The sequence below is a fragment of the Mastomys coucha genome, unplaced genomic scaffold (assembly GCF_008632895.1).
Source record: "Mastomys coucha isolate ucsf_1 unplaced genomic scaffold, UCSF_Mcou_1 pScaffold14, whole genome shotgun sequence".
Taxonomy (NCBI): Eukaryota; Metazoa; Chordata; class Mammalia; order Rodentia; family Muridae; genus Mastomys; species Mastomys coucha.
Genome location: NW_022196896.1, coordinates 73090034 through 73112582, shown reverse-complemented (window position 1 = coordinate 73112582; position 22549 = coordinate 73090034). Strand labels below are relative to the sequence as shown.

General features: G+C 35.6%; 1 protein-coding gene across 1 annotated transcript in view; it reads left to right on the top strand.

Annotated features, from left to right (window-relative positions):
- Positions 1–21688, top strand: part of Col5a2 (collagen type V alpha 2 chain) — a 121123-nt gene extending 99435 nt beyond the window's left edge. The window contains exons 33-54 of the mRNA XM_031367387.1: positions 21–119; positions 1273–1380; positions 1665–1718; positions 2927–2980; positions 3165–3218; positions 3698–3751; positions 4301–4408; positions 4518–4571; positions 5242–5295; positions 6187–6348; positions 6909–7016; positions 8133–8240; positions 9256–9309; positions 11076–11183; positions 11662–11715; positions 12416–12523; positions 12895–12948; positions 13891–13998; positions 15905–16196; positions 17647–17834; positions 19147–19386; positions 19786–21688. Of these exons, the coding sequence (XP_031223247.1) occupies positions 21–119; positions 1273–1380; positions 1665–1718; positions 2927–2980; positions 3165–3218; positions 3698–3751; positions 4301–4408; positions 4518–4571; positions 5242–5295; positions 6187–6348; positions 6909–7016; positions 8133–8240; positions 9256–9309; positions 11076–11183; positions 11662–11715; positions 12416–12523; positions 12895–12948; positions 13891–13998; positions 15905–16196; positions 17647–17834; positions 19147–19386; positions 19786–19932 (2370 nt within the window). The 3' untranslated portion in view covers positions 19933–21688. The remainder of the gene's footprint in view (positions 1–20; positions 120–1272; positions 1381–1664; positions 1719–2926; positions 2981–3164; positions 3219–3697; positions 3752–4300; positions 4409–4517; positions 4572–5241; positions 5296–6186; positions 6349–6908; positions 7017–8132; positions 8241–9255; positions 9310–11075; positions 11184–11661; positions 11716–12415; positions 12524–12894; positions 12949–13890; positions 13999–15904; positions 16197–17646; positions 17835–19146; positions 19387–19785) is intronic.
- Positions 21689–22549: the final 861 nt, after the last annotated feature.

The window sequence follows — 22549 nt, the reverse complement described above, 5'->3', positions numbered from 1 at the left end:
ACATCCTGGTGTCATGCTAGGGAGAAAGAGGGAATCCTGGAGAAAGAGGAGAGCTGGGGATACCTGGACTGCCTGGGGAGAAAGGCATGGCTGGAGGACACGGTCCGGATGGTCCAAAGGTGAGTGCCATCCTGACCTGGGCTTTTGAAAGCTCTAGAACTTACCAGATGCTTCTGGAGTCACCATCCATCCCTTGACTTTTCAATTAAATTAAATTATTTCTTAAAAAAACAAAAAACAAAAACTTCAATGGGCACTAGTTGGTCTTTTTCTGGCAACTAGAGAGTGATCTTTCTGTTGTTGGAATGATGAGTCTGGGACCATGGCTGTTGTTCACATACACTCCCCACCCCTGCATACACACACCCTGATACTTATACATTTTGTTGGTAACAACTATGAATGAACAGAGCAGGGAACGGAAATTCTCACTTTATTAGCAGGCATAACAAACTCTATGCTCCATGTTCTCTGCCTTGGCTCCACAATTACAGTTACTGTCTGAAAATAGAGAACATGTCTATGTGCTCTAATGTGCCATTTCAAGATTGATAGATGACAATATAATCAGATGCCATATGAGGAACTGAAATCAAAATTTTCATTTTACTAAGGTGCCTTAACTTTAATGAAATGTCTTCTTTTTTTTTCTAAATACAGTACTAATTTGTCTGTCATGACCAACAAGGGAAAAGCAAGGACAATTCAAGCCATTTTACTTCAAAAGATATTAATTTTCCTTTTTATTTGAATTAGTATTTAATTTTCTCTAAAGAGAGGATGGGTAAAATCCCATCATAAAAATCGTATGAGGACCATGAGAGGAAGGAAGGGATGTTGACTTTGGGAGGGCATATGTGACATAAAAGTAGAAAAGATATCATTAGAGGTGGTATAGTACAAGAGGTGCCAAAGGGATCTAGGGGTATGAGGAGGACCATCAAAAACAAAATTATGTTTAAATTTACACAGTGAATCCTAATAATTTATATGCTAATTGCAATTAAAAGTATATTAAGGAAGAGTTAAGTTAGAAAAAATAACTATAGAATAGAGAATGAAAGAGAGGAGTTGGAAGTATAAACCAAAAAGCAAAATGTAAATCTAGGTTGTTTTCAAGAAAACCCACTCAGACACAATTTCCCTAATACAAAATCTGAGCATTAATCTAAACTCCATCTAATTGCTAACATTCAATTTTAGATGGATTCAAACAGCAACTTCACAGGCTTTAATATTAACATTCTAATATTGTCTCATCATTTATTTTAGGGCAACCCAGGTCCAACTGGGACCATTGGAGACACAGGGCCACCAGGTCTTCAGGGCATGCCAGGAGAAAGAGGAATTGCAGGAACACCTGGCCCTAAGGGTGATAGAGTAAGTCCTGTCTTAATTAATTAAGTTTTCCAGTGCATGTATTTAGACTATGATAACGATTTCCTTAGGAGCTTCTTATTTCTCTTAGCCTGAATTATAAGTAATTTCTTTCTTATAATCTTCTTTATTGGTTGAGAATATGCATAGCCAGGAGCTGTTGTAGTCTGTAGTGGGTAAAGTTATGATGGGGACAAGTAATACTTTGTCTTTGTGAAGCTTCATACAGAGTATTGAGAGCACAAGTAAATGAACAACTGATGCTTTATTATGTTGTATTTTTCCAGGGTGGCATAGGAGAGAAAGGTGCTGAAGGAACAGCTGGAAATGATGGGGCAAGGGTAAGATAAAGGGAAAGGCCATTTTCCACCATGGGCTCCAAACTTACATTTCTGTTCATTACCCTACAAACTTGCTGTAAGTTTTAACAACAAAGTAATGCATGCCGTCTTATAGTCAAGGCTACAAGAATGATGCAATTTAAGACTGGATGTAGACTGACAGTGGCTGCTTATTGCACTTACCTTGCATTAGATCCATAGAAAAATGTAAAGTCCTTCCTGAAAGAATGACAGGAAACACACAGAGCTCTCCCTTTGTCTATGGCACTTAGGGAAACATGCATGACAGATCAGGGCAAATACAATGATTGTTCTATTTGTAGTAAGTGCAATACATTGTTTTAGGAAAGAGTCATTTTCCATAAGAAAAAAAATTAATAACATGTCTTCTTTGTTTTAAGAACACCTCCCCTGTACTAATGGGAAACTTATATTTTCTATCTATATAAGCAACAAAGTGATTTTTCACAGCTCTAGAAAAATTTTATTCTTTATGTTCTTTCTTTCAAATATATACATATATACATATACATATATAACTTTAATGACAAAATAATATTGAGATACCTATGAAGAAGAAGCATAAAACTGACAGAGAACTTGTTCATGAAGAAGTCCTACCAGTCCATTTGAGTGTTGTGATTATGTGTTGTGAAGCTCCAGGTCCTGCCTGAGGTGGTGGCTGACCCATTCTCCCTGTGTGGAGAACAGCGTCAACAGCACTGAACCTTGATTGTGGGTGGCTATTCCATGAACACTGAAGACGGGTTTAGTATAATTGTATTTTAAATAAAAAAAACTATGCTTTGTCATACTATTAAAATTTGAAAACATTACAAAAGAAAATCCAATTTTCAACCTATACCCAACATTCAAAATAGATACTAACAAAATTAAATGGGTTATAAAAGCAAGGATATATTAACAAAATGCTGCTAATTCAGAACTAATTTAAAGACAGTTTCATATACTGAGCAGAGCTAGGTGAAAGAGGTCAAAATGTTATGTAGAGGGAAATCTCATTGCTAGAATATGGATCACATGGCAAAAGTCCTGAAAGTGTAGAGGTGATGTCATCTATGGTAGATAATGACTTGCAAATTCAATCATGCTTCAAAAAAATAGCTGGTTTGTTTGCTTAGTTAATTAAAAATGAACATTTATGTATATATATTTCCTCAGCATACTTATGTTCTGTTAATTTACAGGGTCTTCCAGGTCCTTTGGGACCTCCAGGTCCTGCAGGCCCTACTGGAGAGAAGGTAAGTTGGAAGATATTAGTGTCCACACCAAAATAACAAGGACTTAATTGTTGCTTTTACTTAAGAATATGGTTGAAGTAGACCATTTAGGAGTTTGCCCCATACTGTCTACCTTCACATGTGCCTAGTAACCTCAAATTGTATTGTGGATCAGTTATTTAGTTATCTAATTTCTACTTTGTAGGGTGAACCTGGACCTAGAGGCTTAGTTGGCCCTCCTGGCTCCCGTGGCAATCCTGTAAGTGAAAACCTTTCCTTGTTTTTTACTGTGAGGTAGAACACTAAAAAGATTTACCTCTCACCTATCTATCTATCTATCTATCTATCTATCTATCTATCTATCTATCTATCTATCTATCTATCTATCATCTACCATTTATTTATATGTCATCTATGTTTATCCATCTTCTACTATCTAACAATCATTAATCACTGCTTGCCTAGCTTCTAACGTAATTTTCATGCTGATTGTGGTTATTTATATAACTCTATGATTTTCAAATTTATTAAACGTAAAAAAATAGTCAGCCTTGAAATCTATCAAATCAAGACAATTAACTTGTTTTCTAAGAAATTAAGACGTTTCTTTGACCTCCAACTTATTATTTCACTTAAGGTTCTTCCTCAACCATTGAAGTTGATTTCTCTATCCACAATTATCTATATAAAACATGTATTGTATGTGTGAAAGCTTCAATAGTATTTGTCTTCTTTTAGGGTTCTCGTGGTGAAAACGGTCCAACTGGAGCTGTTGGTTTTGCTGGACCCCAGGTAAAATTTCCAAGTATTTCTAACTTACAAATTAATACCCTTTGTTGTAGAGTAAAAAGTTTAAGTATTATTCAAATATATTTTGTTATATATTAACATTTTCAAAGTTTAAAATATTTTTGTACTATTCAACATATTTTAATAGGTGGAACAAAAGATGATGCTTATAATATTTTAATTTATATAGTTATTTTTTTGTTTTGTTTTTTCTTTTTTTTGAGACAGGGTTTCTCTGTGTAGCCCTGGCTGTCCTGGAACTCACTTTGTAGACCAGGCTGGCCTCGAACTCAGAAATCCACCTGCCTCTGCCTCCCAAGTGCTGGAATTAAAGGAGTGAGCCACCACCACCCAGCTATGTAGTTATTTCTTATGATGAAAACTGCTGACATAGTTTGAGAATGTTTCAGAGAAGTTATTGCATTTCTTCATACTATTCATACACTAATTCCATAGCAACATTCTATAAGACTAAATGTTAATAGTAATTACTATGAAATAGTTTGTTTATAAATTTTAAATATGTTTTCTCACTTGAACAATTGCATTTAGGGTCCTGATGGACAGCCTGGTGTCAAGGGTGAGCCTGGAGAGCCAGGGCAGAAGGGAGATGCTGGGTCTCCTGGACCCCAAGGGCTAGCAGGATCACCTGGCCCTCATGTGAGTTATCAAGAGTTAAAAAAGTCATTTTGATAGCAGAGCACAGTATTCATGGTGCATAGCTCCTGCTTTTGGCTTTACACTAGTGATCTTCTGTTCTTCCATTTAGGGCCCACATGGCGTTCCTGGACTGAAAGGCGGTCGAGGAACCCAGGGTCCACCTGTGAGTCTCTTTATTATTCTGGGAATTGTGTACAGCCAGGTGCAAATATCTAGTGTGCTCCAGTGATGTAATAAAATATTATTATATGTATCAACTGTGTTATAGAGCAAAGTGTGCTTAGCTTAAGCTGGAGATCTGGGGAGCAGGGAGGGGCGAAGATCTGGGAGAAAAATCAGTTTTGTCAATCTTGAAAACCCAAGTGCTTTCTTAATATATAAGTATTATATATTGAAGTAAAAATGCTTCATATAGTTGATTATTAAAAATACTTGCATGGTTTTAGCTCTACTTTTATATGTTTAAAATAAATAAAAGCCATAACAGAAAAGCAATGTACCTCTACCAGCAAATCCAGATTCTTTAGAACATTTGAGGCATGAGAAGAATAGAAATCTTCATGGTCTAAATAAGGAATGGAATCCACTGACCCACAGCCTCCCAAGTGAAATGAAGGCTTGAGTCAAGTAGAGAACTTCTTTTTTTCTTTCTTTTTATTTCCAAGACAGGGTTTCTCTGTATAGCCCTGGATGTCCTGGAAGTCACTCTGTAGATCAGGCTGGTCTTGAACTCAGAAATTCACCTGCTTCTGCCTTCCAAGTGCTGGGATTAAAGGCCGGCGCCACCACTGCTGGGCAAGTACAGAACTAACTAATGTATCTGTTGTTCCCAGGGTGCTACAGGATTTCCTGGTTCTGCTGGCAGAGTTGGGCCTCCAGGCCCTGCTGTAAGTCAACTGACACCATTGTACATACTTGCATGTTCACTGACACATATGTGATATTTTAATTATTGTTTTGATTTAATCTTTTATGATTTTTTTCTCTTTAAGTCTTCTGGCAATTATAGTGTAGCTTAATCAACACAAATTCGAAATTACAAATCAATTAACTTGGAGGAGTTTATTTGCAAGTTCTTTCTAATCCGATGTCTGGCTGTTCTTCCATTTGAGTGCTAAATACTTTTTTGGTATGTGCTGATAATAAGTCTCAGTTAGAAAGCATCTCTAGACTCTCTGAAACCTCCTTTGTGAAGGCAGGGATGATAAGCGTTTGTGCATATCTGACTTTGCCTATATGGGTTTATGTACCATGTGTATGTAGCAGCTTGTAGACGCCAGAAATAGTGTTAAACTCTCTGGAACTAGAGTTACAAACAGTTGTGACTATCACATAGGTGCTAGGTATCAAATCCATGTCATCTGCAAGAGTTGTAAGGGCTTTTCATAGCTTCACCATCATCCCATGAAAGTTTCTATAGTAAATCCTGTCATAAGACCAGTTCAAACCCGTTCAAATGAAATAAATAACATTATAATCTATAGTTAGAACAGAGCCCTACATAGGTTTGAAAATTAACTTCAGGAGTCTTTTAATAATGAGTGATCAAAGTGGTCATCTGAAAAATGGAATTTAGGCCTTTCTCAGGGTACTAATGTTCAGCTATGCTTTGTTTCTTTTGCTTTACTTAAGTATCCTCAATGACCAATTATCTAGGAAGATAAGAAACAGTCCTGTAAGGTACTGCTCTCTGTGCCTGAGGGCGAACCTTCTGAGTCTGTTCTTCTTACTTGGCTTTCACTTTGCCCTCCTCATTGCTTCTTTCTGTATGATACTAGGGAGCTCCAGGACCTGCAGGGCCCATAGGAGAACCCGGGAAGGAAGGACCTCCCGGTCTTCGTGGGGACCCTGGCTCTCATGGGCGAGTGGGTGATAGAGGACCAGCTGGCCCACCTGGTAGCCCAGGAGACAAAGGGGACCCAGGAGAAGATGGACAACCTGTAAGTTTGGCATCTGTTTCACTCCAGCTGAATATTTATAAGAAGAAACTTGTAATAATGCCTGCTATAAAACCTATCAAAATATTATTCTGGAAATATCCCTAAGTGCTTTCATTTCACTAAGTTTCAATTTTTAATTCTCGGGTATAAAACTGTATGTATAGAAGTACAAAATGGTAAAGGACATGATTTTCTAAAACTAAACCTTCTTTGTTGAATGTTTTCTAAGTGAAGATTAATTATTAACATTGTTTAGAAGAATACTCTTTTACATTTTCTTCTTGTTCTTTTTAAAAGGAAACATTGAGTTTTTGGAATAGGTCTCCCTTTTTATTTTCATTAGCTAGCAAGTTCCTCTACAAGTGTTGATTAATGTCCAAGGCTATGTTAAAACTCAAAGCATTCACATTCTTGCTTGGATGAAACTAGAGGTTTTGCGTTGCTGTCTTTTTTATTTTTTCTCATACCTCCCCAAATTCTATAAAGCCTGAGTTAATTATATAATTTCCTTATGTATGGATTCATCCTTTACAATAGTAACTAGAGTCTATCACAATTAGGGTCCGGATGGTCCTCCTGGTCCAGCTGGTACCACTGGGCAAAGAGGAATTGTTGGAATGCCTGGACAACGTGGGGAGCGAGGAATGCCTGGCCTTCCTGGCCCAGCAGTAAGTAGCTGTGTTGGTTAATGTTTATCTGATATGTTATTTATTTATTTATTTGCAGAAAGAATTGGTTTGTTTTGCTTAATAAGTTGGTTCAGGCAGTCTTAAGCTGACATTAATTCTTAGCTTCTAAAAACCTTTCAGTCTTAAATGTGAAGTGCTTAACAAACTTGACGAACATGTCTGTCTGCTTAACTTTAGGTCAAGAGATATAGATAATAAATGTTTGGATTTTTGGTGATTCAGTATTTCTTCAAAGATAAAACTGATGCCTGGTGCTAGAGAAGTGGGGATTACCTCCTGGTGGTTTGGTAGCATCTTTTAAACTAAATATCCTTAGCAAAACAGACATACTTCATAGTAAACAGCCAAAGAGAAGACATAGCTGAGCTAAGGTCACATCAGAAGTGATTGTGGGTGAACTACAGTCCCCTGTTCCTTTTGAATGCTTGGGGTCTTATATTATTTGGAGTATGGAGGAAAGTTTCACTCTATAAAAACTCTAAAGCAACTAGATTTTACCAGTTGACAATGTTTGAGAGGGAAATAGTGTTTCTTCTATGAAACATGGACTCCTGGTATGTGAATCTAGTAGACCATTGGGTAGAAATATGATGTGCACAAATTAGGAGTTAAAGTTTGTCTTAGTAATATCAGAATTGAGCCAAGAATTGGAAAGTAAAAGTTTTCAATGATGAGTCTAAAGTACTGAACACATTTTAAAAAAAAATATGAGCAGAAAAAGCAGAAGTGTTAAACGTATGTATATCTTTGAAGTGATACAGATAACAGAAGCATAGCAAGAATTAACTACATATGATAAGGGTGTGTATATTTTTGAAGTGGTACTGGTAACAGAAGCATACCCAGAATTGACTACATATGTTTCAGATACAAAACACATGCCTAAACAGGAGCTGTGAGATGATTTTGGTCTTTTTGATATGTCATGAGCAATGTGATAAGTATGCATGCCTTTAAGCAATCATGGATGTTATAGGATACTGGACAGTTATATTGGAGGAGAGATTGAAGACCTACTGAATAAATGGGCCTTATGAAAACTGATATTCCTACATTTCTTCTACAGTGTTTTACCTACTTGTGTTTTAATTTCAGGGTACACCAGGAAAAGTAGGACCAACTGGTGCGACAGGAGATAAAGGTCCCCCTGGACCCGTAGGACCTCCAGGTTCCAATGGTCCTGTAGGGGAACCTGGACCAGAAGTGAGTGCTATGGTCCTTAACAAAAATACCTTCATTTTAGATATGTATGAGGGGTATAGTTACTTTATTATCTAATTGATGTGGATGTTTAGAAATGGATTGCACACATGAGCTTAAGAAAGATGTCTGTCATGCTGTTTGATATACTGTCCTTCCCTAGAGATCGGGCTAAGTGATAGAGAAGCAAAATTAGTGCCTTTCTACTGACTTTCAGAATAGCTGAAAGTGAGCATTTTGGTTAATTTAGCTTTTAGCAAATTGTTTTGAAGGTGGAAGGACACAGCCATTCATCTTTTTCCTTGTTATTAGTTCATTCTGTAATGGGATATATATCAAAATTGCCAAGTTTTATGGTAATAGGATTATTGAAACTATTTCAACTCATGAAGAAGTGAAAGGAAGTAGAGGGTGCTTTTCTTATCGCTATAAAGTATCATTATAGTTGTCATATCCCTTTAGAGGAAATAAGGCTCTAACAGGCAATTTGAGAAGCCAAAGAATCGAATACCCTCTGCTCAACAGCTTAACGAGTGAATTACCAAAGGACTACATTTTCCTGAAAGAATTAATCAATGGTTTTAAAGCTATATGAAAACATGAAAGAAAAATCAGGCAAGATTAATATATACTTTGAAACCTAATTTTATATAACATGAACATAGTCATATACTTTCAAAACTTTTAAAATATCATTTGGATAAACAAAATGAGAATTCAGACAAAATGCAAGATAGCAGCACTGTAATTGTGATCTATTTCCATGCATCTGAGGATTTTTTCTTTAATGAGAACTAGAATTGAACAATAGGAGTAAATGACAATATGGTAGGTAATTTTATAATCAGTTGACAATAAAAAGAGATGGGAGCCATTTTTCTCCTGCCAAGGTTCCTAGTGAGTGTTGACTGTTATTTCATAGTTTAAAGAGGAGGAAACATGTTGGTCAGTTTCTGGTCAACTGGCTGAGAGTTTAAAAGCCTCACCAGGAAGCTGTGTCTAACACTATTCTTTTTAGGGTCCAGCAGGCAATGATGGTACCCCAGGACGGGACGGTGCTGTTGGAGAACGGGTAAGTTTAATGCTGATTAGAATATTAGAACCACATAAGCATGAAATCATTGTGATTCTAGCATAATATTAATTTTAATAAAAATACTCTATCCCATTGCAACTCTGATTTTTCTGCAAACATTCTAGTAAGGTCATCATAACCTTGGATAATCTTGTAAATGAAATAAAATCTGAATGCCTGACGAAGTGTGATACATGTTTTCAAAAGCAAGAAACCACATTGCTTTTTATATCTGGTGTAACATAAAGGTCTTGGACGAAGATGTGAATGGATGTTCTAAATTTCTGTATCACTCACACCGCTGAGTGACATCTACATTTTTCTACTCATTCTCTAAAGAAAGTAACTTACAAGGACATAAGCAATGATGCATTCTAAACTGTAGGTGTGGTATGTATTATCAAATTAGCCCTGTGTTGAGCTGATAATTTTCTATGGTATAACAGCAGTTGAGTTTCTTTTGGTGGTTACACAGCTGTTATGAAACAGATCTGGCCACTAAAGGCAAACCAACTGTGTGATGCTGAATTTTCTGAATCTGTTTCCAAATACTTAACTATGCTTAATGCCAAGTATTTATATGCTTAAAAATTTTCTCCAGGGTAAGCACACAAGAATGCTATCATACTATTAATAGGGAGATGGAAAAGTTTGGAGAAATCCTGGGCTAAGCCTCTCCTTATCTTACATAGCCATAGAAATTGTCTGACATCTGGAACCTTGCCTTTGCTGGTGTACTCACATAATGTAGAAAATATTCAAAGGTCTTGATATTCACTTACAGAAGTACTGTTGCTGTACCATGAACTCCTATGTGGACTTTAAATTGCTGTTCCACTTTAATCACAGGGTTAAATATGTATGACACAGGAAATTCCCTCTAAATTACAACTGCATGTGTGCTTTAAACAACTTACTTTTCAAAATCTTTCCTTTAGTTTATTGTATGTGTGTTCTTTAACTTAGAATCCAATGTTATCTCTATCTGCCAAATTAACAAGCCAAGTTAGAGTTACTTTCTGTCAGAAAATAGCTTTTGGCTCTATTTTTTTTTTTTTTTTTGAGTCACTAATTGTTCCCATGCATACTCCTGCCACTCCAATCTTACCTGTGCTTCTGTATCGACATGTTATTTGCAGCCCCATCATATGGGGTTTCCTGAGTGAAATGAGGAGAGGCCTATCTTTTCCCCCAATTATTACAAGTGAGATATGCAATCTCTTCAGATTTGCCCCCAACTCATTGCCTTTTGAGGGTATTATACCATGCGAAGTTCTCAGCTAGCATATTAGCTGCCCTTCTTCCATAAGGTAGGAGAAGAATGCTTTTAAAATGGAAGTAAGTTAACAATGCTCAGAACAAGTTTTCTGAGAGACTCTGTATGGATCTGAAAAATGAATGAAGTGGTTTCCACTGTGAAATTACCTTGTGTGTTACAAATGTGAATACTTCTCTGAAGACTACTAGTCTAGGGAATTAGACTAGCAAATGTTCAATTCCAGAGACAAACACTCCTGTCCTCTAACACACTGGATTTAGGGAACAGCAGGAATCGAGGGTGGATGAGATCTAAAGCCAAGGTGGAACAGTCCTATGCCTGTGAATTTACTTTATTCACTAGTGAATAAAAGTAAATAATTAACTAAAATAATAAACATGTTTAAAAAGATGTATTTTCATATTGTAAATAATATGAGCAATATTGAATATTGTTGCTCATACAGAATAAATATTTAAAGAATAATACTGTATTTTTTTGTCAGGGTGACCGTGGAGATCCTGGGCCTGCTGGTCTACCAGGCTCTCAGGGTGCCCCTGGGACTCCTGGCCCTGTCGGTGCCCCTGGAGATGCAGGACAAAGAGGAGAGCCAGTAAGAATGTCAACTTCACATTGACAACTATATGACAATGACGTATTGTCCTGTAACTATGTGTATATACATTAAATCCTGGTTATATTTTTAGCTGAGAACTCTAAATAGTGATAAACTGACAATTATGAATATATACTTAGTTTTAAAACTACTTTGCTTTCAAATATGGGTTCGATCCTGACATAGTTACTTTAATTATCTAAAGAGGTTGTGACTTATAAAAAGTATAATACATCTGAATCAATGTCATTTACTAGAAAGCTAAGGTGTACTTCATTTGGTCAAGCTAATCTTCGAAGGTCACTGAATTGTGTTACTAGAGTTAGTGCATTCTTACCTGATGTAAAAACATTTGGCAGACGTCAATGTGTACATGATATTTATATCTATGCTTATACTGAGATGTTACTCTTAGATTTATATTCCTGTGTATATTTATGCTTTAAGATACTAAGTTTTATGATAAATTTTCTAGGGTTCTCGAGGCCCTGTAGGACCACCTGGTCGAGCTGGAAAGCGTGGTTTACCTGTAAGCTCTATGTTTTCTGAACAAATATATTTTTTCTTATGCAAAATACATACCCAAAGGGAAAGTATACTTAAGATTTATAAATAGCAGGGGGGAAAGGCTGTTGGAAAATTATTGAACCCCAGGAGCCAGAGACTCTGTGAGATGGTAGTAGCAATATAGTGTGATAGTGCAGTAGCTAGCAGTGAGGAATGTTCCAGAAAGTTGAAAGACAGATTTTGAAAGATTTCATAACAAAGAAATAATGTGGGAAACAGTACAGTTTTAATCTGCATTAAAAACCACAAGGGAATTAAGTTTGAAATTGATATGGGGAAAACTGAGAGTCTTTGAGAGCGACAGCAGCTTTCTTGCCTCAGATAAGCAAAAGCTAGGGGAGCCAGGGAGGAGGGGATCCTGGGAAATCAAAGGTCCCCAATCCTTTCCCAGCCAGTGGCTTCCAACTTGGTGGCTATTGGTTATCCTGAGATACAAATACACCTATTTAGCCGTACTTTGTTGCTCAATGCAGTCTCAGTAGTCCTAGCCCATCAGCTTACTTGCATATGTAAATTTAACAATCCTACAGAAAGCATGGAAAGTAAAACTTATTTTAAATTTTAATTTCAGAGAAACCATTTAAAAATTATAATAAATACAATCATAAGGAGTAAAATTGCAGCAAATTGTAGTATTAATATTCATGATTGACTATTTCTAGGGACCACAAGGACCTCGAGGTGACAAGGGTGACAATGGAGACAGAGGTGACCGAGGTCAGAAAGGCCACAGAGGGTTTACTGGCTTGCAGGGTCTTCCTGGACCTCCTGTAAGTTATTTCTTAAATTCTGTACTTTCTTGCATATGAGAATATATTGATATATTGACAGAAACCTGTATGGAATAGATAGGTGGTTTTGTATATCATTTTAACTTTAAAATTATCTTGTTGGATAATTATACAGTTATCTAAACTATATACCTACCCATCTATAAGCTAAGCATTATGGGGAAGAAATAATGCAAAATATTACATGCCCCTTTACCTACACATCTCTCTTTGGTATTAGTCAGATGTTAAAGAAATCAATGGTTTTGTTTGTAGTGCTAATATTAGTGACAGCATACTTTTAAAGATAAAGTACAGCACAATACAGATTTATATGTTTTAGCAACACTTTCTTTATTCTTTCTCTGTAGGGTCCAAATGGTGAACAAGGAAGTGCTGGCATTCCTGGTCCTTTTGGCCCAAGAGTAAGTAACCGAATCTATTAAGCATCAGATGTGCATAGCATACTATTTTTTGAGTACAATATTTCAGGTATTTAATATTTATTCCTTCATGTTCTCTGAGGTTGGCAGAAAATTTATGGGAAACACTTAGCAAGTAATATGAAAGAGAAATATCATGAAATATGGCATATTTTATGTCTTAAAATCTACTACTTAGGTTTTAAATGTGCTTCTATTCAATTTCATATTTGTGCTTAAATTTTCACTAAACATAAATTCTTTGAGATGATTGGAACTGCTTATGAAGTAGAATAGATTTTGAAGATAGACTTTTTTTTCTGTAACTTTGATAAACCCCTAGAAACTTATTCAAAGATAATTTGGAAGCAAATCATAGTAGAGGACCAATACTTTTAGAAATTCTAAATTCATATAAATGCTGCTTCTTATAAGTCATTGGTGTCCTAAGACTATTCACACAAATATTTAGGGAAATAAAAAAATAGAAAGATTAATTAGCAGAATAAATCTGCTATATTTAAGTACAATGTAAATACACATAAAGTGAGAATATTATTAAGGGAAGTGCTAAGGTTTAATGAGGTTAAGCGGTGTAAGTACTGTTTTCAATCATAGCATACACTCAACTTACATCATTTTCTTCTAAATCAATTGAATTTTCAACCAAGTTTATTAACTATTTGATGAAACAGTTGCTACCAATGACAGCTGGTGACCAGCCTGCCACATTTTAAACTTATGTTGGTCCTTTACCAAGAATTAGTGATGGACAGTTCATACACAGTGAAATTGTAAATACAACAAAATGCTGAAAGATGACTTATTAGTTATTAAGACTAGAATCTTAGCAATCAGGACAGTTACTCCATCTCTATAATGGTTCTTTTTATTAGAAAGACATTGCGCAATCTTTCTTCTAAAATACATTTTGTGTTCTGACAGGGTCCTCCAGGACCAGTAGGTCCTTCAGGAAAAGAAGGAAACCCTGGACCACTTGGACCCATTGGACCTCCTGGTGTGCGGGGCAGTGTTGGAGAAGCAGGACCAGAGGTAAAGTCAAGAGAGCTTGCATGGAAGATGCTGTTGCCAAAATGAAGTCTATCCAATAGCAACTGTGAAACTTTGCCAACCAGAAAGTCAAGAGACTCTTACATAAACCTAGAAGCCACAGCAAGGTTATCTACTTCAGTAATTATTTCAAGTCTTTTAATGCATAGTATTTGGAACATATAAAATTATAAGTGCAAGATACCAAGCCCTTGAATTGATATTACACTAAGGTTAAATATAAAGCTATAATTACATTCTTTTCAAAGTTTGACAAACATTGCATTATCTGAAATTACAATGGTCTTAGTTTGCTTTCCTGTTGCTGTTTAAAACTCTGAGAAAAATCAAGTTAAGAAAGGGTTCATGATACAGTCCCACATGATAGAGATGTCAAAGCATCAGGAGCTTGAAATGAAACGAAGCATATGAGTTTGAAATTTTTCTTCCCCCAAAATGACATTTAAGGTTTCGATTTTCAGTTTTCAATTAAAAATCTAACTGTATTTAGTATAAGATAATATCAAACATGAAACCATGTTAATTAGTCTCTGTCCTCAGACATTCGGCATCTATCTACACACGGACCGACTCTGTACATTTAAAGCTTGTCTGCTGCTTCTTTGATCTTATTTATCTGACCTTACTGTCTTAGGCTTTATTCTCACAATGACAGTGTCATTGAATATGTGAATATTTACTATTTATTATGTGGCTATAAAGGCTCATTCTTCTTATAGTCAAGAAAGTTTCACAGTTTTAGAACTTCTATTTGACTTGTGTGGTACTTGATTTACTTTCTCATGGCTCAGTGCTCTTACAGACATGGGACTCTTCCTCTTAGATAACCGTAGGATGTGTGAAATTCTAATGATCTCCCAGAAAATTAATTATCTATGTATATGTATGTATGTATGTATGTATGTATGTATGTATGTATGTATCTATCTATCTATCTATCTATCTATCTATCTATCATGTCTTTCTCCCTGTCATTCATCAGTCTTTTGAGAATCAGAAAGTACTGACACAGAGGTTAAAACACCTTCCCTGAAGCCTCAGTTGAGTGGCAGAGCTAGTTTTATTAGCACATCAGCCTCTGACACCAAGGGTTGCGCTCTTTACCTGAGGTGTGTCTCTTAATTGTTACTTGGCTCTTTCAAGACTCTTGAGATCTTCCTCTGAAAATGCAGAGGAATTAATGAAGAGTACTCAGCTTGTAATCTTTGCCACTTTTTTGGGTTTGAGTGGTCACATTCCATCAGTTCTCCCCTGAAAACAGAAGAACAGTAGATACTTTTAAGGCTATAAAAAGGATAATGGAAATCTTTCTTTTACTTTTGTTCAGTACAGATAATTTTTACATTTATCATAATTCACAAACATACAAAAAACAAAAAACTTCCTATGTTTGTTCTTGATTTAAACAAACCAACAAGTTCTATAATGGGGATCTTGTGGTTACTGCCCTAGTGTTTACATGCAGACATATAGAAATGGCTCTCACACACTGGCAACCCTTTTCTGCCTTCTGCCCATAGCTCTGTTAAAGAATTCCAGTTGTATCTTGCTCAAAATTGTTTTGAAAAGAATGTAACTCTGGAAGTTCTTCACATGAAACACATATCTTCAAAGAAGACATCAAAGCAAAGTGTTTGGCTTTAAGCTTTGTTTATCTCAGAGCCTGACTGGTAGATACTTTCCCTGAAAAGCAGTTCTACATCACTCCTCATTTTGCAATGTTATCACTTGACAGGCTAGCCATGGCTGTTTAAGAAGCATGAATCATACTTCTTCAGTATTGAATTATTGTTGTGCCAAGTTGTAACTGTCTCCACACAGCATAGTAGTGATTTAGTAAAATAAAACAAAATGCTATTAAATGTCTGCCCAATTTCTCATTAATTAGGGTCCTCCTGGTGAACCTGGGCCTCCTGGCCCTCCGGGTCCCCCTGGCCATCTTACTGCTGCTCTTGGTGATATCATGGGGCACTATGATGAGAACATGCCAGACCCACTTCCAGAGTTTACAGAAGACCAGGCAGCTCCAGATGACACAAACAAAACTGACCCTGGAGTCCATATTACCCTGAAGTCTCTCAGCAGTCAGATTGAAACCATGCATAGCCCTGATGGTTCCAAGAAGCACCCAGCCCGCACTTGTGATGATTTAAAGCTTTGCCATCCCACAAAGCAGAGCGGTGAGTAGACAGGGGCCTGTGTGAGAAAAATATGCTGTTTGCATTGAGTTATTCTCAACTGCTTCCCCAAATGTATTTTTAACTTTTATAGTTAATGATATACACAAAGAAAAATTGCTGAGCATGCTCTAGAGCTTGTAGTTTAGTGGCTGAGACAATTACATGGAAAAATGATCGATAGCATATATAATAAAGTCCACATCTTATCAAAAAAAGATTTTGAGGAAATGGTTCCATCCACTCATATATATATACATGTATGTATACATGTATGTAATGCTTGCTCATGCATAATTAAAAATACTTTCTTACCTACATCATCATTCAGAATTTTAATTAGATGAATCATTGGACACGTTTCCCTAATTGATTTGCATATGGAATCAATTTATTGCACTCTAATGACCTGCTAATCAATCCTTTGCTATCCTGCTTGGCAAGATCATGACAGGATCAAGCTTTATGGCAGTTTGGAATAAAACAGTATTTCTACCTAAGCTGTATGACGGTGTTCTTCGTTTGCCTTCTTCAATAATTTTAAATGATTTAATTAGACCCAGAAAAGGGGAATCTAAGACCATTTGAATGAGTTGGGAAATACCAGGGTTTCAGTTAACTTTGAACTTTGACATCAACAGAGACAACTAAAAACATTCTATCTAAAGAATATACACTTTTTGTACTATTTATGTCTCACCACTTCCCTTTCATTTTATATAAAATTTTATTTTTGCAGTTTATGTGTAATAAAACACATATGTATATAGACCTATATAAACAAGTGTGAATAAAGACACTTGTTTGTATATTTATGTAGTTATAGATCAAACATAAAAGGCAATATCTTGGTTTAAAAATCACTTGGATGTTTTGAGTCTTAAGTTCATGATTTGGAAAAGTGCTTTTGAATAGCTAACAGCATGAAGAAGGCCCCCAGTGCTTAATAGTTACATTTCCACATATATATATATATATATGTGTGTGTGTGTGTGTGTGTGTGTGTGTGTGTGTGTGCATATGCATATATATACATGCATGTGTATTTGTGTGTTATATGTGTATGGCTACATGTGAACACATGTGCAGAAGGTTAACATGAGATGTTTTCTTTAATTACTGTACATCTTACATGGTAAGATGGGGTTTTTAGCTGAGTCCACAGTTTACCTTTTTAGCTAGTCTAGCTAGTCCCCTCACTCTAGGGAACCCCCTTTTTCCATTGTTCCACATGCTGGGATTGCGAGTGGACTAGAATACCCGCCTAGCCTTTGTATAGATTTTGGGTATCCAAACTCAAGGCCTCATGCTCATGTGGAAACACTTCACTTGCTGAGCCTTCTTGCCAACTATATTTTGAATAAAGGAAGAAATCTCTGCTGATTATTTTAGAAACTCACAATCATATTTGAGATAATCTTCATTTAGCACATATTTCTATCTTGAAAAATAGGTGAATATTGGATTGATCCTAACCAAGGATCAGCTGAAGATGCAATCAAAGTTTACTGTAATATGGAAACAGGAGAGACATGTATTTCAGCAAACCCAGGCAGCATTCCACGGAAAACCTGGTGGGCCAGCAAATCCCTTGACAATAAGCCCGTGTGGTATGGTCTTGACATGAATAGAGGATCTCAGGTGATTTAATATATTTACCCAGAATTATGTTTTTAATTTCTATTATTTATTATGTTTTCCTATTTATTAAAATGAGGCTATTATTGTCTGACTGGATTTAATATATAATGTTTACTTTTAAGTGCCTTGTTCTCATTAGACATTACTTCAAAATCATTGCCTCAACAAGTTTTACCATGAAGTAACTCATACAGACTTGTAATTAATTTTTCTTTTTAGTAGAATTAAATACTCTTTAATATTAGTTCCCTTATTACATGTTGCTTACTGTGGAGGACAGTGGGATGGGTCTTGTCTCAACTCCAAGAGACCTGGGTCACAATTAGAACTTATAAAATTACTAAGCCTTTTAAAGCCTTTTTGCTACTTTAATATAAGGGTGGTAAATCTGACATCACTGTTAATGTTAGTGATTAATGTAGTATCTTAAAAGATAAACATACATATTAGATAAATTTTTAGAATAATGAAATCTTTTGAAACCTGTGAAGTATTTAAGTCATTATTTTAAATAGGTGAAATATATGATATTTTTTTCTGAATTCTTGACTTCTTAATATTTCTATTATGGTGTAGCTGGTTCAGAGTTTCATCAAATCTTGATTGTCTAATTATAATATCAATATTTCATCCCAGCTTACCCTTCTGCCTCCAACCTTGCACATTATGGAAGTGTTATAATTCTGTATGTAATAAGTTACAATCTAGTATCATTTAGTGAAAATTTAATTTAACATACATAACAGCTGAACTTAAATATAAATAGCTGAAATGTAGTTTAACCAAAATAATATGTCACAAACCAAAATGATACCATTGAAAACCATACTCAGAGCTGAAGGTGAATAGGGAAGAGTTAGTTGGAAATGAGTTTTGATAGCTTGTGTTATAGAATATAGTATTGCTGATATGTATGAAATTATTCAGTAAAATAGATTAATGCTTAAACTTAATTTATATTTTTATTCTAATTAATGGTAAACTTGAGTTATATTTATTAAGTATAGTATATATAATTAAAGCAGATTTAAAATTATTTAACCTTTCTCTGCGAAGTTAAAATCATTTGGCTTTTCACCTCTTCTTTGAGGTCATAAGGACACAGGTATTTGTCACTGTGGGTAGATATTTGAAAATATTTTTCCTTTGTATAGATAAAATAGCTTATTAAATGGACAACAAGAAATATCTTTAAAAGTGATTTACTTATAGTCTGTTAGTTACCTATTGGTCTACGTGGCATTGACTCTTTGAGTGCCATTATGAACCCCTTTAGTATGTCCTGTTACACAAATTTCTTTCATTTCTCTAGTTCACATATGGAGATTACCAGTCTCCTAACACGGCTATTACGCAGATGACCTTTTTGCGCCTTTTATCAAAAGAAGCCTCCCAGAACCTTACTTACATCTGTAAGAACACTGTTGGATATATGGATGATCAAGCTAAAAACCTCAAGAAAGCTGTGGTTCTTAAAGGGTCAAACGACTTAGAAATAAAAGGAGAAGGAAACATCAGATTCAGATACACGGTTCTTCAAGACACCTGTTCTGTAAGTACCTTTGGATTTTGCTCCTCTGTAGCTTCCTCTCTTTCTTCAGCAAGGTAAGTTTCTGACTTGCTTTCAATCATAAGCTTTAAGAGTCTACAATCGAGATTCACTGATTTGCATTTCTCCTTTCTCCTATACACATTGGTTCATACTTATCAGAGCTGTAGATTCACTGCTTTTGATTTTAAAAGGTTAAGTAGGGGAGCACCCTCACAGAAGCAGGGGATGGGGGGAGGGATAGGTGGTTTCTGGAGGGGAAACCAGGGAAGGGTATAATATTTGAAATGTAAATAAAGTATCCAATAAAAAAAGGTTACTTGCACTCATGAGTAGGGCAGGGATGTTCCATGTAAACTTCTTGGATATATATAACTTATTTATTGTCCTCTTGAATTCCAGAAGCGAAATGGAAATGTTGGCAAGACTATCTTTGAATACAGAACACAGAATGTGGCCCGATTGCCCATCATAGATGTTGGTCCTGTGGATATTGGCAATGCAGACCAGGAATTTGGCCTTGAAATTGGGCCAGTTTGTTTCATGTAACAGAAGCCCAGAAGTATTGACAATGAGCACTACCATCAATGACCACCACAAGAACTGTGACTGTTTGAAGTTCATCCTGAGACTCTTGAAGTAATGGCTGGTCCTGCATCAGCTTTGTACATATGATCTGAAGTGCCTGACCACCTTATTCTTCAGAATATTTATTTTACTTACAATCCTCAAGTTTAATTGACTTAATTTCAATATGGCAGTTTAGATTAAAACAATCAATGACAATGACATCTTTACAAAAAGTAAACTGATTAAAAAATAAATATGTTTTCATCAATTCATTTTACTGTAATGAATAAGTTGCTTAGTATTTATGAGAAAATTCTTCTTCTTTGGAGGTAGCTTACATGATGGGGTATGTAAAGTCTCAGTACATGTTGATTTTGCTTGGCTGCAGTCTGAAAAGGAGAGAGTAATGCCCTCTGTCCCTCTCATTGCCAGATCATCAGTGACAAATGAACATCCCCATGCATGTCTTAATATTATACTAACATTATAGAAAAAAAATTAAGGTGAATATAATATAACACTTTTCCACTGTCTTACATGATATCTTTAAATAACATATAGTCATTGACTTTTAGGTGGAAAAAAATCCATAAACTTGCTTCAGCTTTACAATTTATTTTGCAAAGACTGATACAGTTAGAGGTTTTTTTTTTCCTAATTCAAATTTAAGAGTAACATTTTCCTTTTTGTTGTATTCTTTCAATACAGAAAGAAGTTATATTTGTGGTTTCTTATGTAAGAAGATATTGGATGAAAAATAAACAATTATCCACACAATTTTTTAACATACATGCCCACTAGTGAATGTTGAGACTCTCCCACAGGCACAGTCTCATTTTTCTGAAACATATCATAAAAAAAAGAAGCCCAGAGTTTTAATGATCACTCAAATAAAATGTGAGGATTGGAATTAGAAATTCATAAGAAAATATGACCCAACATTTCTTAGTATGAGCTACCTCATCTCTACAAGCTGGGATAGATTTCCTGTTCTTGTTTATTCTTTAGGTGTTGGAAGGTGCTATGCTTCTGTTGTTATTCCAAGACTGGAGATAGGCAGAGCTAAAAAATATTATTACATCTTTTAATGATGGTGCTAAAATTCTTTCTATAAAATTCTTTAGAGATAAAGATTGTTTCATCACTGCCATTTGTGAACACAGAACTGTTAAACATCCCATTTTTGAGAGACAGATCATTATTTCATGGTCTTTTAACTGTTCCTCTCACACTGTATTTAGAATGCTATGTAATACTTGCATGTGTCTTAACCCAGGACACATAGGCCCCCTTGTATCTCAAGATTTTTTTCTTAATTGTAGTTGTTTGTTCCATTGTTGTTTCTTACTTATAAATAATCCAGGCCATTCCAAAGACAAGCCACACACAGAACTTTGATCATGTATCTCTGCAAAACTTTGAATTAAATCCATGCTTCTGTCATGCCAGTCATTCTCAGTTTGTTGAATCCTTTAAACATATTAGTTCATTAATCCTTTTAGTTTCCAGTAGTGAAAACTAAGATTTCCTGGTAGGTTTTGTTCACAATTTAGTAGAAGATGCAACAAGTACCTACACTGCACTGGCTTACAAAGTAAACCTGTCTGTAACATTGCCTGCAAAGGCGTATTGACATCCATGAAGAAGGTTTATGCCTTAGAAAACTTAGGCTAGTGATTGGTAAAGAGTAAAGAAAATGGAAAATCCATTATTGAATAAACTAATAATAAAACATGCCTCAATGTGTATTAAGTATGAAATTAACCTGAAAAGTATCAGAGTTTTATTTTCAATGTCTGTTTCACAGCTTCATTTTTTTAATTTGAGTTCCATACCTTGAATTTGACTCTATAACTAAGGATATTTGTATATTTTCTTGGATTTTCTTTATATCCAACTTGAATAGCTTGTACAGGTTCATATAGGTAGACCAGAAACATATGTTTATTTCCATTAAATGAAGATGCTAATAGTTTCTACTCACAGGAATACCAGCTCTGACCCAAAGGTCAGGGATGCTTCTAAGATCCCTGACATTAGCGCAAAGCCTCAAATCTTACCTTGTGTTCCAGGTACACAGCTCTCTCCATAGCAGTGGGTTTCTTTACCTGTATGACCTAGAGGTAGTTCAGATGCTAGATGATCAAAAGCAAATCAATACACATCTGGGAGGACAGTGGTGTCACTTTATTAAAAATCGAAATAAATACTCTTGAAAATTGGTTTAAATGCAATAAAAAGAAGCAAAGATGGCAAAGAAAGCAAGAGCAATGCTGAAACATCATCAGTTCACTATGCAATTTGATAAATACTGGCTGTGTTTATTGCTATTTGTTCTAATTTTAAAAAGATTTAATTTTATAAATCACAAACACCATCCTCTCCCCCAAAATGATATTACAGGTCTGTTTCAGTTAGCGTTTTGATTAGTGTGGTACAACACTATGACAAAAATCAGCTTGGGGAGGTAGGGATTTAATTTGCTTACACTTCCTCATTACATTCCATTTTCAAAGGAAGTTAGGGCAAGAACTGAAGCAGGGCAGGAACCTGGAGGCAGGAGCTGATGCAGAGGCCACAGAGGAGTGCTGGCTTG